General features: G+C 42.9%; 1 protein-coding gene across 5 annotated transcripts in view; it reads left to right on the top strand.

Annotated features, from left to right (window-relative positions):
* CCM2 (CCM2 scaffold protein) overlaps nucleotides 1-13,299 on the top strand; it is an 18,645-nt gene extending 5,346 nt beyond the window's left edge. For all 5 annotated transcript variants that reach the window (XM_072413045.1, XM_072413044.1, XM_072413048.1 and 2 more), the window contains exons 4-10: nucleotides 476-659; nucleotides 1,358-1,494; nucleotides 1,893-2,028; nucleotides 3,373-3,430; nucleotides 4,849-4,963; nucleotides 7,221-7,359; nucleotides 9,215-13,299. In XM_072413045.1, the coding sequence (XP_072269146.1) occupies nucleotides 476-659; nucleotides 1,358-1,494; nucleotides 1,893-2,028; nucleotides 3,373-3,430; nucleotides 4,849-4,963; nucleotides 7,221-7,359; nucleotides 9,215-9,513 (1,068 nt within the window). In that variant the 3' untranslated portion in view covers nucleotides 9,514-13,299. The remainder of the gene's footprint in view (nucleotides 1-475; nucleotides 660-1,357; nucleotides 1,495-1,892; nucleotides 2,029-3,372; nucleotides 3,431-4,848; nucleotides 4,964-7,220; nucleotides 7,360-9,214) is intronic.
* Nucleotides 13,300-13,550: the final 251 nt, after the last annotated feature.

The following is a 13,550-nucleotide window of genomic DNA, read 5'->3' as shown; positions in this document are numbered from 1 at the left end:
ACACAAACTACTGGGGGAAATCTCCCCATTGTGGGAGGGGCAGAAACACAAACTACTGGGGGAAATCTCCCTATTGTGGGAGGGGCAGACACAAACTACTGAGGGAAATCTCCCCATTGTGGGAGGGGCAGAGACAAACTACTGGGGGGGGAAGTCTCCCCAGTGTAGGATGGGCAGAGACACAAACTACTGAGGGAAATCTCGGCATTAAAAAAAAAAGGTGGATGATTCTGTAATTTCTATGCAAAATCAGAACCAGCAATGCCCAAGCGAACTAAAATAGCCCTTCTGAGTGTTCTTCAAAGAGTAATCCATGGAATAATGGGAGTTTCAATTTATGACTTGCCCCTAATTATTTTGCATAATGACGGAAAGCAAGCATGCAGCCAGTGATATCCCATAATGGCGGCCTTTTCAGGTCAGTCGGGTTCTTTTTCCTCCCTGTTGTGTTAATGAGTGATTGTCTTTCCTGCAGAGACTTCATCACCTCCCAGCACAGCTAACCCAGGAACATGACGCTCTCATCAGTCTCTCTGCCTATAACATCAAGGTGGTATGGAGAGACAGAGAAGACATCATTCTCAGGGTTCCCATTCATGACATTGCAGCAGTCTCCTACATTCGGGATGACTGTCTACATTTGGTGCTTTTAAAAACTGGTAAGAAATTAAAAGCATAAAAAAGGGAAGATGTAACTGCTCACCTGGGTGGGGGGAAATCCTTACAAGTCACTCTTCCAGCCTTGTGGTCACAGTTTGGTGGGGACCCTTTTCTGTTCCCCCATGACTGTGCCCCGGGGTACAAAGCCAGCTCCATAAAGATAAATGGGGTCACAAGTGTGAAGGAAATTGTGTGTCCTGTTCCAAGCCCTGACCTTAACCCTACTGAACACCTGTCTGGTGAATTGGAATGATGAGCCAGGTCTTCTCACCTGAACATCACACCGACCTATATGGCCAGATGTATGAAGGTCACCTCCGCAAATGACGGAGACCAGTTGTTAATACTCCATCATATAAAGCCATTGTGGACCATTCAGGGCCCAATGGTCAAAAGTCTGAGGAGCCTTTTCATGATTTGGTTTAGATGTTTCCAGTGAAGGGTCAAGCACAAGACCTTGTAGACCAATGGATTGGTTCATCCTTGTGGTCACAGTTTGGTAAAGACCCTTTTCTGTTCCCTCATAAGTGTGCCCTGGGGTACAAATCTCCCTCCATAAAGACATGGGGTCACCAGTTTAGTGTGGAGGAACTCGAGTGTCCTGCACAGGGCCCTGACCTCTGCCTACTGGACACCGTTGGGTGTAACATGGACTTTATATTGGTCTTATTGCTATCTTCTGTTTGTTTCTGTGTAGCGTCAGATCCCGGAATCTCTCCTAGTCAGAGTCTGTCTGCAGAGAGCGCCAAAGTTCTGACATCTGGGTCCCTGTCGGAGTGTGGGAGTGGCCCTGTGGAGTCATGTTGTTTGGTTATTCTAGCCACCGAGAACAAGGTAATATACAGCACTATCCTACTTCTGTACACTTACCGGGGAGGTCCCACCTCACTGTCTTCATGCTGTACCCATACCTGGGGGGGGGGGGCTGACATCACTGTCTTCCTGTTGTACACATACCTGGGGGGGGGGCTGACATCACTGTCTTCCTGTTGTACACATACCTGGGGGGGCTGACATTACTGTCTTCATGTTGTACACATACCTGGGGGCCATAGCTCACTGTCTTCCTGTTGTACCCATACCTGGGGGGGTGTCACGTCACTGTCTTTCAGTTGGTCACATACCTGGGGGGGGCTCCTCACCTCGCTGTCTTCCTGTTGTACACATACCTGGGGGGGGGTCCTCACCTCGATGTCTTCCCATTGTACACACATTTCCTTCTCTCTGCACAGGCTGCTGCAGAGGAGCTCTGTACTCTCCTGGGTCAGGTCTTCCAGATCGTATACACCGAATCCACAATGGACTTTTTGGACCGGGCCATATTCGATGGGGCATCTACACCCACTCGTCATCTCTCCTTACACAGTGGTATGAGGAATTAATATGACAGTTCCAGGAAATATCTCTGATAATAACAGCCGGAGGTTGGGGATGTTACTGTCACTTACCTGGTTGCTGTCTTCTTCATATAACTCTGTAGTTCCGTTGCCCACTTCCTGCGCTCTGTACTTCTAATCCCCATTATTGTATGAATGAAATTAGTCTATTGAGTCACTATTTGCAGATACTTCCTGAACAGGAAGAATGGAGTGCACATCCTGAAGGATTGTGTCAACAGAACGGCTTTGTTGCAATTTTCATAGAGCCGTATAAACCACAGAGCTCAGTGGGATTTACACTTTGTGCTTTTCTCTACATGTCCTTTGCTTTTATATTTCATGAAGCTGATCTTCAAAGATCCCATTCAGAGAAAAGTGACAGTGACAGATAGCCACCCTCATTAGGAAGAGGAACCCTCACTGTGTTCCATCACAGATTCCCTGCTATGTTGGAGCTCCCCATATGTTCTTCAATATTGCTTTAATAGAGTGGTTCTTCTGAGTGGTCATGTGACCCTTTTTTGGGATTTTTTTTCCTAATTTTTATCCACATCCTCCTTTTTATGTTTCATATTCGTTAGCAAGGTAATATTTGCCTGCATTAGCTATTCATTGTGGGTTTAAAATAAACATCATCCATTTCAAACTCCTAACATGTTTCCTTAATGCTGACATCACAAGATGAAAATAAAGTTGTCTGGCCTGGCCATGCATTGGGTAACGTCAAGCCTCCGTGGCAAAGCAAACGCCTCTTATAGAGGAACACATACAGTATAAGGATTTTCTTGTTAATAATGGTGATATCAGCCATCCAGTGAAGTCTGCTTTGACATTTGGCTCAGGTGACTGAAGGATAATGCACATCTAAAGCTTTTATATAGAAACTGCTTCTACAGTTTTAACAATTGGTGAGCCAAATGTCTGAAGAATATCTGATCTGAGCTTTGTTCTGTGAGTTCAGTATTAAACAGCGGAGCCAGGCTCCATATTACTGCATTTCACTGCTCTGATCACACAGATAACGCTGCTTCACTCTCACCTGGCCAGCCGGCCCTTTAAGGAGATCATAGAAAGCAGAGCTCCATCTTACAATGTCTGATTATATGTACAAAGAGCACCTGCAGTTTCCTTATTTTGCACCTTCTCTTATGAGAGCTGCCCAAAGAAACATAAAAGTCATTGTTCATAAAGTCAAAAACATTCATTAAAAAATAATAATAAAAAAACCTGTAAACTAGAGACTGATTGCCGATGTCAGATTTCTAGATGTGAGAGATGATCTTTTTTTCAGAGGTGTTCAATCTATTAAGTGGTTTTCATTCATCTGTTCTAGATGATTCTTCTAGCAAGGTGGAGGTGAAAGAATCCTATGAGCTGGATGCTGGAGCTTTGTAAGTTTCCCTTGTGGTTTGGGACATTGTAGCAATATACTGTGACATTTTTGCCTTTACATATCACATTTGGCTATTCATACCCATGCTGGCTGAACTATCTCCTTGTTTCGGTGTCCTCTATGGTCTGTACTCTAAAATGTGTTCCCCTGGGGTGAGCTCTGTAGTCTTGAGATGTGGTCCAGGATAAGGAAGCAGCAGGAGAGCTGGAGGAAGCTTATATCCTCTGAAATGAAAGAAGCAGAAGCAGGGAGATCCTTGCACTGCAGCTTCCTCTCCAGTACAGAGCAGCACAGTAATCATATCTTTTTGACCTACCCATACTTACTGCCACATCCCAAATTGATCAAAGAGAAAGTACGAATTACTGAAATAGTTAAATGTGTGTAGGATTTAAAGGCTTATATCTCCAAAGCAAACACAATACACAATGTTTGTATAACTTAAAATCATAGAATCTTTAAATGTGGACAAGTTTTTTTTTTTTAATAAAAACATTTTGCATAATACATAAACCAGAACGAAGAATATAAATAAAAGAGCTGTTCCTCAACCTAATAAGGTTGTTACAATCTTCTGATGAAGCAGAATTATATCTGCGAAACGCGTTGAAATAAATTTAAAGGTTGTGATCACCCAAAGAAATGTTTAGACGAGTAGATTAATATTAGAAGATATTGGACAAAAAAAAATGTAACAGGTTACATGACTATGGACTTTGTACAGTGCTGTACTGTGTCTCTTTCACATGAAGGCTGAACTGTGTTCTCACCTCTCATCGGCAGCAATCCTCTGAACTGATGACACAGAGCACAGAGCAGCTTCACTGAGATCCGTGCATCCGAGGATGAGAGCTGCCGAGAGCTGGGCGGGGTATTGAAATCAGCCGGGCGGAGCAACCGGCTAAAACCCTCTGGGGAGAACTATGTTGTTACAATCTTCTGATGAAGCAGAATTATATCTGCGAAACGCGTTGAAATAAATTTAAAGGTTGTGATCACCTAAAGAAATGTTTAGACGAGTAGATTAATATTAGAAGATATTGGACAAAAAAAAATGTAACAGGTTACATGACTATGGACTTTGTACAGTGCTGTATAATATGGTGGTGCTATAAAAATACTGTACAATAATAATAATAAGGAGCACTGTAAGGCGTTGTTTCATTCCTCCTGTTGTTCCCTTCCCAGAATGCATCTGGATACCCCTATGTTCCTCAATATATCTAAATATTGACACGGTCACCCCCTATCTCCTAGCAATCTCTGGGTCCAGGAAGTCTCTTTTAAAGCACAAAAACGTGATAGTCTTTGCAAATGTATTTTTTTTCATTAGCTTTTTATGTTGTAGTGTTTTTTTGTATCATGCAGCTATAATTTGTTATTATTATAACTTTTAATGCTATGTTATCTTTTTAGCTCTTTTCAGGAGTCTCCTGATGCAGATGGAAATTCTCCTCCTCATAACAAGACTGCCAGTGAGAGTGAACTGAGCGCCTCAGCAGCGGAACTACTGCATGATTACATGATGACTGTAAGAGACTTCTTTATGTGACAGACGTGTAAATGTGTCAATAGGCATAGAGAATAATTTACCATTTTATAGGACGTAGATGGCCATTGTTCCAGGAAAGCATAGGAAACCCGCCAGCAGTTTTCTGATAGCCTCTTCATTTAATCCCGTAGATTACCATCCATAGATTGTTTACTTTAACCAGCTAAAGATGTGATAACTGGGTTTCTATACGCCTAGGCTACATACACACGTGCAATAATTGTCATTGGAGAGGAGCTTTCACACTCCTTTCCAACGGCAAAAGACTGCACAATACATGAACGAGCTCTGTACATGCAGCACCATTCTGCTCTATGGAGAGGGGAGGGGGGGGGGGAATGACAGAGCAGCACTCCGCTGCAATCTCTCCCCTTCACTTTCATTATGATTGTTCCTTGTTTGTCGTCCGTGCATCCACCAGGATGGTAGTTCGGAAGGAATAACGCTGCACACTCAAGAATCAAGAATCAACTGACGTTTGTACGTAGTGTTAGAAACACAGCTACAATTGTGTAATTGGTTAATTCAGTACAAACGTACTTAAGAGGACCTGTGCTGTGGAAGCTGTGCGAAAAAAGGCAAGTGGAGAACTAAGGACCAATCCCATGACATTACCTGCGGGCTCTCTGCAGTTTATCTTTACCCCATTGCATGAATTAGGGAAATCATGGCACTGCAGTTCCCCTGGAACAGCTTCCTCATGTCAGAGTTTCCACTCAGATTATTTGAGATATTAAAGCTGATGGGTTAATGAACAAAATATGGTAGGACAGGTAAGGTAAGTTCCCCATAAAGGGAAGGTATATCTCTCTATCATCAAGGTAAGTGGTGAGCTGCACCATATTGACATTACCAAATCTCACTCCAAATCTGGTAAGCAGTCAAAGGCAGCAGTGGTTAGATCAGTGTTCCCCAACCAGCAGAATAAAATTTTGCTGTGACCCAGTATATATACAGCTTACACTACTCTGCTATTCCCAGCAGCTCCGTCCCCTGTCGGCACACTAGCTGAGAATAGCAGAGTAGTGTAAGAGAGCTGGTGTGCTGTCAGGTGGCAGAGCTGCTGGGAATGGCAGAGAAGTGGACGCCATACATACATTGCTTTGCCATTCTCAGCAGCTCCTGTGTAAGCGATGTGAGGAGAGCCGACCTCGCTCCCGCTGGTTGTGCTTCCACTGTCACTAGCTTTAGAGCAATGTAAGGAGGGCTACTGGTGCTACATCCTCCTGTTATTTGCGGCCTCCGGCATTGGTCCGCAGCCTGGGGGTTGGGGACCAGTGCCTTAGATGATATTAGAATATAGTATTTCAATATTTTTATTGAGATTTTCAAAACAAAACAGTATCATTAACAAACATTAAAAAAAACAAAGACAAGAACCAATGACAACCAGAGTATGGTCAGAAGAAACATCAGTAGCATATGGCATTACAAGAAGCAATTGTAACAATCAAGACCTGTAATCCTCCCCTTACCGGAGCTAAGCCAGGTCGCAGACATAAAAGATAGAAAAAAAATTACGATTGGGAAGTATGAAGGTGCGTCTCGCACATTGGCCCGAACTCTTAACACATAATGGACATAAGGGAGGACACAAAAGGTAAAAAGGAGAGGGAATCAACAATTAGGATAAATACAACAGGGGAGTGGGGGGGGGAAGGGTAGAGGAAGTACCAGCGGAATCCAATAAAACCAGTGTTTCCAGCTGAATTCCCATATCCAGTTATTATGATCCATTATAGGCAATCCATGGGTCCCAGACATCCTCAAATGATATTAGAATTTAGAGCTGTGATGGTACAGAACAGAATTTCTTTGGCACAAGTTCACTCTAATTTTTCAGGTGGAATTCCCAACAATAGGTAAATCAAAGGATTTCCTTAAGCACAGTTACCAGTACTAGAGGTTCTACACATTATCATAATTAATAAACTGTATTTGTATAGCACCTACATATTATGCAGCTCTGTATAATAAATAGGGGTAGCAAATGACAGACAGATACAAACAAAAACTCAGGAGTAGGAGAGGACCCTGCCCCGAAGAGCTTACAATGCAAACCATCACTTGTTGTATTTAGGTCCACGTTAAATAAGTGTTAGCTGGAGTCAGACTTTTGGTACTTTTCAAGAGTCGCAGTGTAGTCCCTGGAAAGAGGGTGCTGAGCATATAATTGTGTCATATTCAGGAAGATCTGTGTCTTATATACAATCTATCCCTATATTCCTGTTTCCAGCTGCGGACCAAGCTATCTTCAGAAGAGATCCGGCAGTTTGCGATGCTTCTCCACGAATACCGAAATGGAGCCTCCATTCACGAGTTCTGTATTAATCTCCGCCAGCTCTATGGGGACAGTCGGAAGTTTCTCCTTCTGGGTAAGAAGTTATTGTGCTGATAGTATTAATGAGGCCATTTGCTGCCCCAGATAAAGTACTGGCACAATATAGCAGACAGATTCTTCTCCGACCTGAATTGTACTGTTCACCATGTGCTCCGACCATTAGGCAGTTTGCAGCCACAATTTCCATATGTTGAAAATGATTAATTAGATTTGGGTCTTTAGTGGGAACATCTTGTGAAATACCAGCTCCATGCTAGTTGTACCTGCTAAAAGAGGACTCCCTATACCTTTCTGGTAGCTTTTTTCTTCAGAATCCACTAATCAACTTGGTAGGTGATGGGGCCACACACATGATGTGGGTCACTAGAAAGGTAAGTTGATGAGATTATCTCAGTACAGAATCTTTTGTATACAAGTGCACCTGTCACTGGCTCATCCCACCTCTTATGAAAGGGTGCTAAAAATACCTAACCCAGATCCTGACTTGTATATTAAATGCTATTAAGCTTGCCTGAGCTTTTCCCTGCCGGGTTACAGAACATCTTTCTTCACCTTTACAAGGCTTCATGTTGATCGAAATCATAATATTGCTTTTAGTTTGCATTCTAAACTTTGTAAAACACTTGTTTTTAATGGCCTCATTTACTTAAATGTTTTCCTTAAATATCAGTGGACAGTGGATTTGATAGCTGTATCTGCAATCTATAGAACTTGCAGAAAATACTTCCTGAGGAAGCTGATTCCACATTTTCACAGACCTTACAGTGAAGAATCCCTTCCTTATCCGGAGCTTAAACTTCTTTTCCTCCAGATTCAAAGAGCGCCCCCTTGTGCTTTGTAATGACATTACAGTGAATAATGGGGAAGAGAGTTCTCTATATGGACCATTTATATATTTATACAGGGTGATCATATCCCCCCTTATACGTCTCTTCTCAAGCCCAAACCTGGACTGCATATTCCAGATGTGGTGTGACCAATGCTTTGTACAGGATTATGTCTCCATCTCTGCAGTCTATTCCTCTTTTATTACAAGAAAGTACTTTACTAGCTTTACATATTGCAGCTTGGCATTGCATGCTGTTATTAGGTCTATGATCTACCAGAACCCCCAGATCCGTCTCCATTTCTGACTCCCCCAAATTTATTCCCCCTAGACAGTATGAAGCATGCATGTTGTTACTCCCAAGTACATAACTTTACATTTATCTATATTAAATGTCATTTGCCACTTGGCTGCCCAATCACACAGTACAGCCAGGTCTGCTTGTAGATTATAGACATCCTGTATGGACTTCATTCCATGACATAGTTTGGTGTCATCTGCAAACACAGAAAGTGTTACTCAAACACATTATTTAAGAGGAAAGGCAGTGCAGACGCAGTCCGTCTGGCAGCTTGTATATGTAGCTGGATTCAGATGAATCTTAGAACTAATAGGTAAGAAAAGGGGAGGATATAGGGGAGGGCATTCACCATTCTTTCAAACTTGCCTACCCTTTTTCTTTTGTCTCCTATACACTCACTGCTCCCCCTACCATTCCATATCCCCCCTAATGTGTGCTATTTCCCCTCCTCCTAGATTGTAAGCTCTTCTGGGCAGGGTCCTCTCTTCCTCCTGTGTCACTATCTTTATGTGTCTGTCATTTGCACCCCCTATTTAATGTACAGCGCTGCATAATATGTTTGCGCTTTATACATCTTATTATTCATATTATTATTATTATTATTATTATTATTAATAATGATAATTTTCTAATCATCATAACCATGATATTCACTTGAAATGTAACCCCTCAGATAAAATCCCAAAGCCCAGTGATTTGTAGGAGATGGGAATACTCTCCCTATTATCACCCCAAATAACTTTTTGTTTTTCCTCCTTTCAGGTCTCCGTCCCTTCATACCTGAGAAGGACAGTCAGCATTTTGAGAACTTCCTGGAAACGATCGGAGTGAAGGACGGACGTGGAATCATCACAGACAGCTTCGGCAGGTACCGACGGACTATGAGCACCGCCTCCAACTCCACCACAAATGGCAACGGTGCGGCAGAAGGCTCCGATGACCAATCTGTGCCCTCGGAAGGAGACGAATGGGATCGCATGATTTCAGATATAAGTAATGACATTGAAGCTCTGGGATGTAGCATGGACCAAGATCCGCCACAAGGATCTGCAACTTCCTGACTCCCAAAACCACCAGGAGCAAAACCATACAATATCTTCACCGTAACTGCCGGCAGTGGCCCCTGGAACCCAAAAATTCACATGGCCTTTACATTTCAATGGCAGACAGCCGTGTCTCTGTACGGTATGCTGGCAAAAACTTTGACATGGATATTTAATGTAGACGTATGCTGCAGCGCCGCTGTTACCGGAAAGATTTTACTGCCCAAGTTTTGTTGGGTTCCGTATGGAACTGATGACGTACCCTAAAGTGCTTTTGTTACATTTGACAAATCCTCAGCGGCGTTGAAGAAATCGCAGGCAGATTTGTACAATGAAGTGACCCTTTTCCTGTTTGCACATGAACTTATTTTGTTACATTTAAGACTTTTTTATATGTAGAAATAATTGCTGGGTATATTAAGAGATGACAAAAAAAGTCAAACGTTTACCACAATGTGAATCGCTCGAGATGATCAGGATTTTCAGAAAGGAAGAACGAGAAGTTTTAGTTGGTTGCTGATTGTTGTGCGCATGTGTTCTGATATCCCCTCAATGTGTTCAGAGAAGCCTGGCATTGGTGCTCGGGCTGGCAGGGCATTCTGGGTCATAGTGTTGTGCCGTTACCCCGAGGACTTCAGCCGGACGCAGTTTGTTTTTGCTTGTTGGTTTGTTACACACTTTTTATAAAGTTTTGTTTACAAGAGGTGGCCGACGTCTGTTGGTCAGTTACAAGTGGTGAATTCCGATTTCACTCATCTTTCCCAGTTTACCACCAGTGTGCCAAAGGCCATTGTGTTACGCACCAGAGGGTGGTTCAGTCGGTTAGCCAGAATGATTTTTCTTTTTTAAAGTGTATGAAGAGATTTTAAATGCATCAAGTGATCCCCATTGCAAACCTTACTAGTAACCAAGACAGTGGTTTCATTCCAAAGTGTGCACTTACCTTATTCCGTGTTTTTTCAGATTGGTCACATGACCACAGCAGCACCTTTGCATTTCTCCTGAGATGGGATAGGAAATACCCTGCTGGTATGTGATCCCTTGCTGCTGCAAGTCATTCCCAGTAGGGCTGTGACAGAAGAAGCCGACTATTTTTATTATTATTATTATTATTACACAGTATTTATATAGCGCCAACATATTATGCAGTGCTGTACAAAGTTCATAGTCCTGTCACTAGCTGTTACTCAAAAGAGCTCACAATCCAATGTCCCTACCATAGTCATATGTCATTACCAAAGTCTAAGGGCAATTTCCGGGGAAGCCATTTAACCTAACTGCATGTTTTTGGCATGTGGGAGTAAACCGGAGTACCCGGAGAAAACGCACACAAACACAGGGAGAACCTGCAAACTCCATGCAGATAGTGCCCTGACCGAGATTCCAACCTGGGACCCAACGTGCTAACCTCTGAGGGACCGTACTGCCCTGACTATGCAAGGTATCGGCCCACTTTGCATAAGAATGGCGTTCTATGGTCACAAGCAGCAGCCCTGAGATGCAAACTGACCTCGCCAGCATTGGTCTGCTCTGTGTGTTCGTATATTTTCCATTTTCCATTATAAATACATAAACTTTAAAAAAAAAAAAAAAAAAGTTTCTTAATTTGGATTAATTACCTTTAAGACTATGTACACACATGCAATGCTTCTGGTTTGATTATCGCCTCAGAGTTGATATCAAACCAGAATCTGGCATGTGTACAGCGCTCGTCGTTCTTCATTCATGGATCTGCCCTGGTGGATCCAGGAACGATGAATGATCGTAATAAAAGTGAGAGAGTACAGCAGGGTGCCGCTCCATCGTTCTCCCTCCTCCATAGAGCAGAATGGCGCTGTATGATCTGAGCTCGTTCATGCTTTGTGCAGTCTTTTGTGGTTGGAAAGAGAAAGCCATAATTATTGAACGTGTACGCAGCCTAAGTTACCTGGCGCCTGCGGTGCAGAATTTTTATTTTAATAAATGATTGGCAGAATATGGGGGTGGTGTAATCACATTTACTTTTCTGTATCTGAAAGCTGAATCCTAATTTTTATCTTCCTACACTAATGGTGCCCACCGTTAAATCTGCAGTCCAACCTGATGTTTGATATGAACCTTTCATTACTGTAGGAGCTCAGATGTGTTATACTGAGGTGTGAAGAGCCTGGATCACCCAATTCTTATATTTCGTGGCCATGAGTACCAATCTGAAGGGACGGCCATTGCTGACCACTTCCTGGTCATGTGATGTGTGGGGTCGGGAGTCTTCCTGCTTCCCAGGTCGAGACAGTGAAAGCAGCGTAAAAACAGGAAATGAACATTCATAATCTGTAAATATGGCAAATCCAGAATACAGTGTACATTGGGAGTTCAGTGGGTATATGAGATAAATGGCACAGTGATCTCCCCGGCTGCTTTAGGCTGGGCGTACCACCCGGCTGTTTTTGGCTGGTTACTAAAGAGTTGGTCACAATACGGGGGCTGTCACCCATTTTCTGGGTTGAACACTGGAATAAATGGCTGCATTAGAATCTGGCATATATTTGGGGACATGTGAACCTGTCTGTGGCCAGTATAAACAATAGAAAGTCCCAATAAAGGGCCCCATTATATATTACTGTCAATAGAATGACCATTGAAGTCCTAGGAGCTCTCTAGCTTTGGTCCTGCAATATCACATCACTTCCTGCTCTGCCCAGCACTTCTGTACGGAAAAAGCCCAAATCTCAGACTGAATAAATGGAAATCTGTATTGGGTCCACTTTCATATAAAATACCTTGAAGTTGGTCTTGTGACCTGTGAACGTTTCCTTATATTCATGGAATCTTCTTGGCATGTTCATACTATGCCCGGATCATATTCTAGAAATCTGACTCCATTCAAAGGGCCTAAAGGTTCTGTTCAGCACGACATTTATTCTGCAGAGCCATTCATGAGAAGATCTGACTGACCGATCCAATTCATCCCAATAGTGTTCAGTAGGGATGAGGTCAGGGCTCTGTGCAGGACGCTTGAATTCCTTCACACCAAACAGGTGACCCCATGTCTATATGGAGCTGGCTTTGTACCCCGGGGTACAGTCATGAGGGGGTAGAAATAGGTTTTTCTTTCTGCTCCATCATGTTCTGTGCCATTTGGGCCTTCAGTTTAGATCCTCATCCATTATAAGTAGGTAAATTGCATGGCCAGGTGCAGCAGAGATGCTGCAAACCTTCCTTAGGGCTACTTTATGGTGCACGTGGCCCTTCAGCACCATCTGGCCCCAACATCCCTGCATCTGCCTTAGAACTGCTACATGGTGAATGTGGCCCTTCAGCAGCACCCGGAGACTCCTTCCAGCACCAGCCGGCCCAGACATCCCCATGGTGGTCATGTCACTGGCCGTGTCCTTTTTAGTATCTAGTTCTCATCTAAATGATTAATCAAAGTGATTTTCCTGCTTTCTATCAGCAGTGTTGAGCTATTAGTATTGAAAACCAGAATTCTAAATATATATTTATTCCCCCATACATTCCCTGAACTATTTTTGTCCCGGTTCTCTTATATTTTCTGTTCTTCAAACCCTTTTTATCCCCAGAGTAATGAAATTGCCTTCTGATTGGATGACCCTTACCGTCCAATCAGAATGTGTGGCTTGTTTTTTGTGAGTTTTCATTTCTTTGCTTGCTGCGTATTGGCTGCTGGAGGGAGGTTGTGTGTGTTCGGTGGGTTTTTTCATTCCAGTTTGTATTCATTGCTTTTATATATTTTGTTTACTTGGCTGTCCATACGCTTCATTTTGTAATATTTTTATCTGTAAATAAATGTGTGCATCTACCTGAGTCCGCGCACGTCTGTCTGCTTTCTTTTTGGTTTTAGGACCCAAATCTGAGCAAATACCTAAAAACACCCCCAGGGTGCACTTTGCCCTTTGCAGATTGGGAAGCCGAGGTTTAGGTTCGGCAGTTTCGGTTTATGCTGAAAGGTAAAATTGAGCTGCTCTGTCTCTGCTAGGTGGAGGAGGGGGGTATTACTTGGGGGTATTATTATTATTAATAAACAGGATTTATATAGCACCAACATATTATGCAGC

Source organism: Pyxicephalus adspersus, chromosome 5 (assembly GCF_032062135.1).
Source record: "Pyxicephalus adspersus chromosome 5, UCB_Pads_2.0, whole genome shotgun sequence".
NCBI classification, from domain to species: Eukaryota; Metazoa; Chordata; class Amphibia; order Anura; family Pyxicephalidae; genus Pyxicephalus; species Pyxicephalus adspersus.
This window is presented reverse-complemented; position numbering and strand designations above follow the sequence as displayed.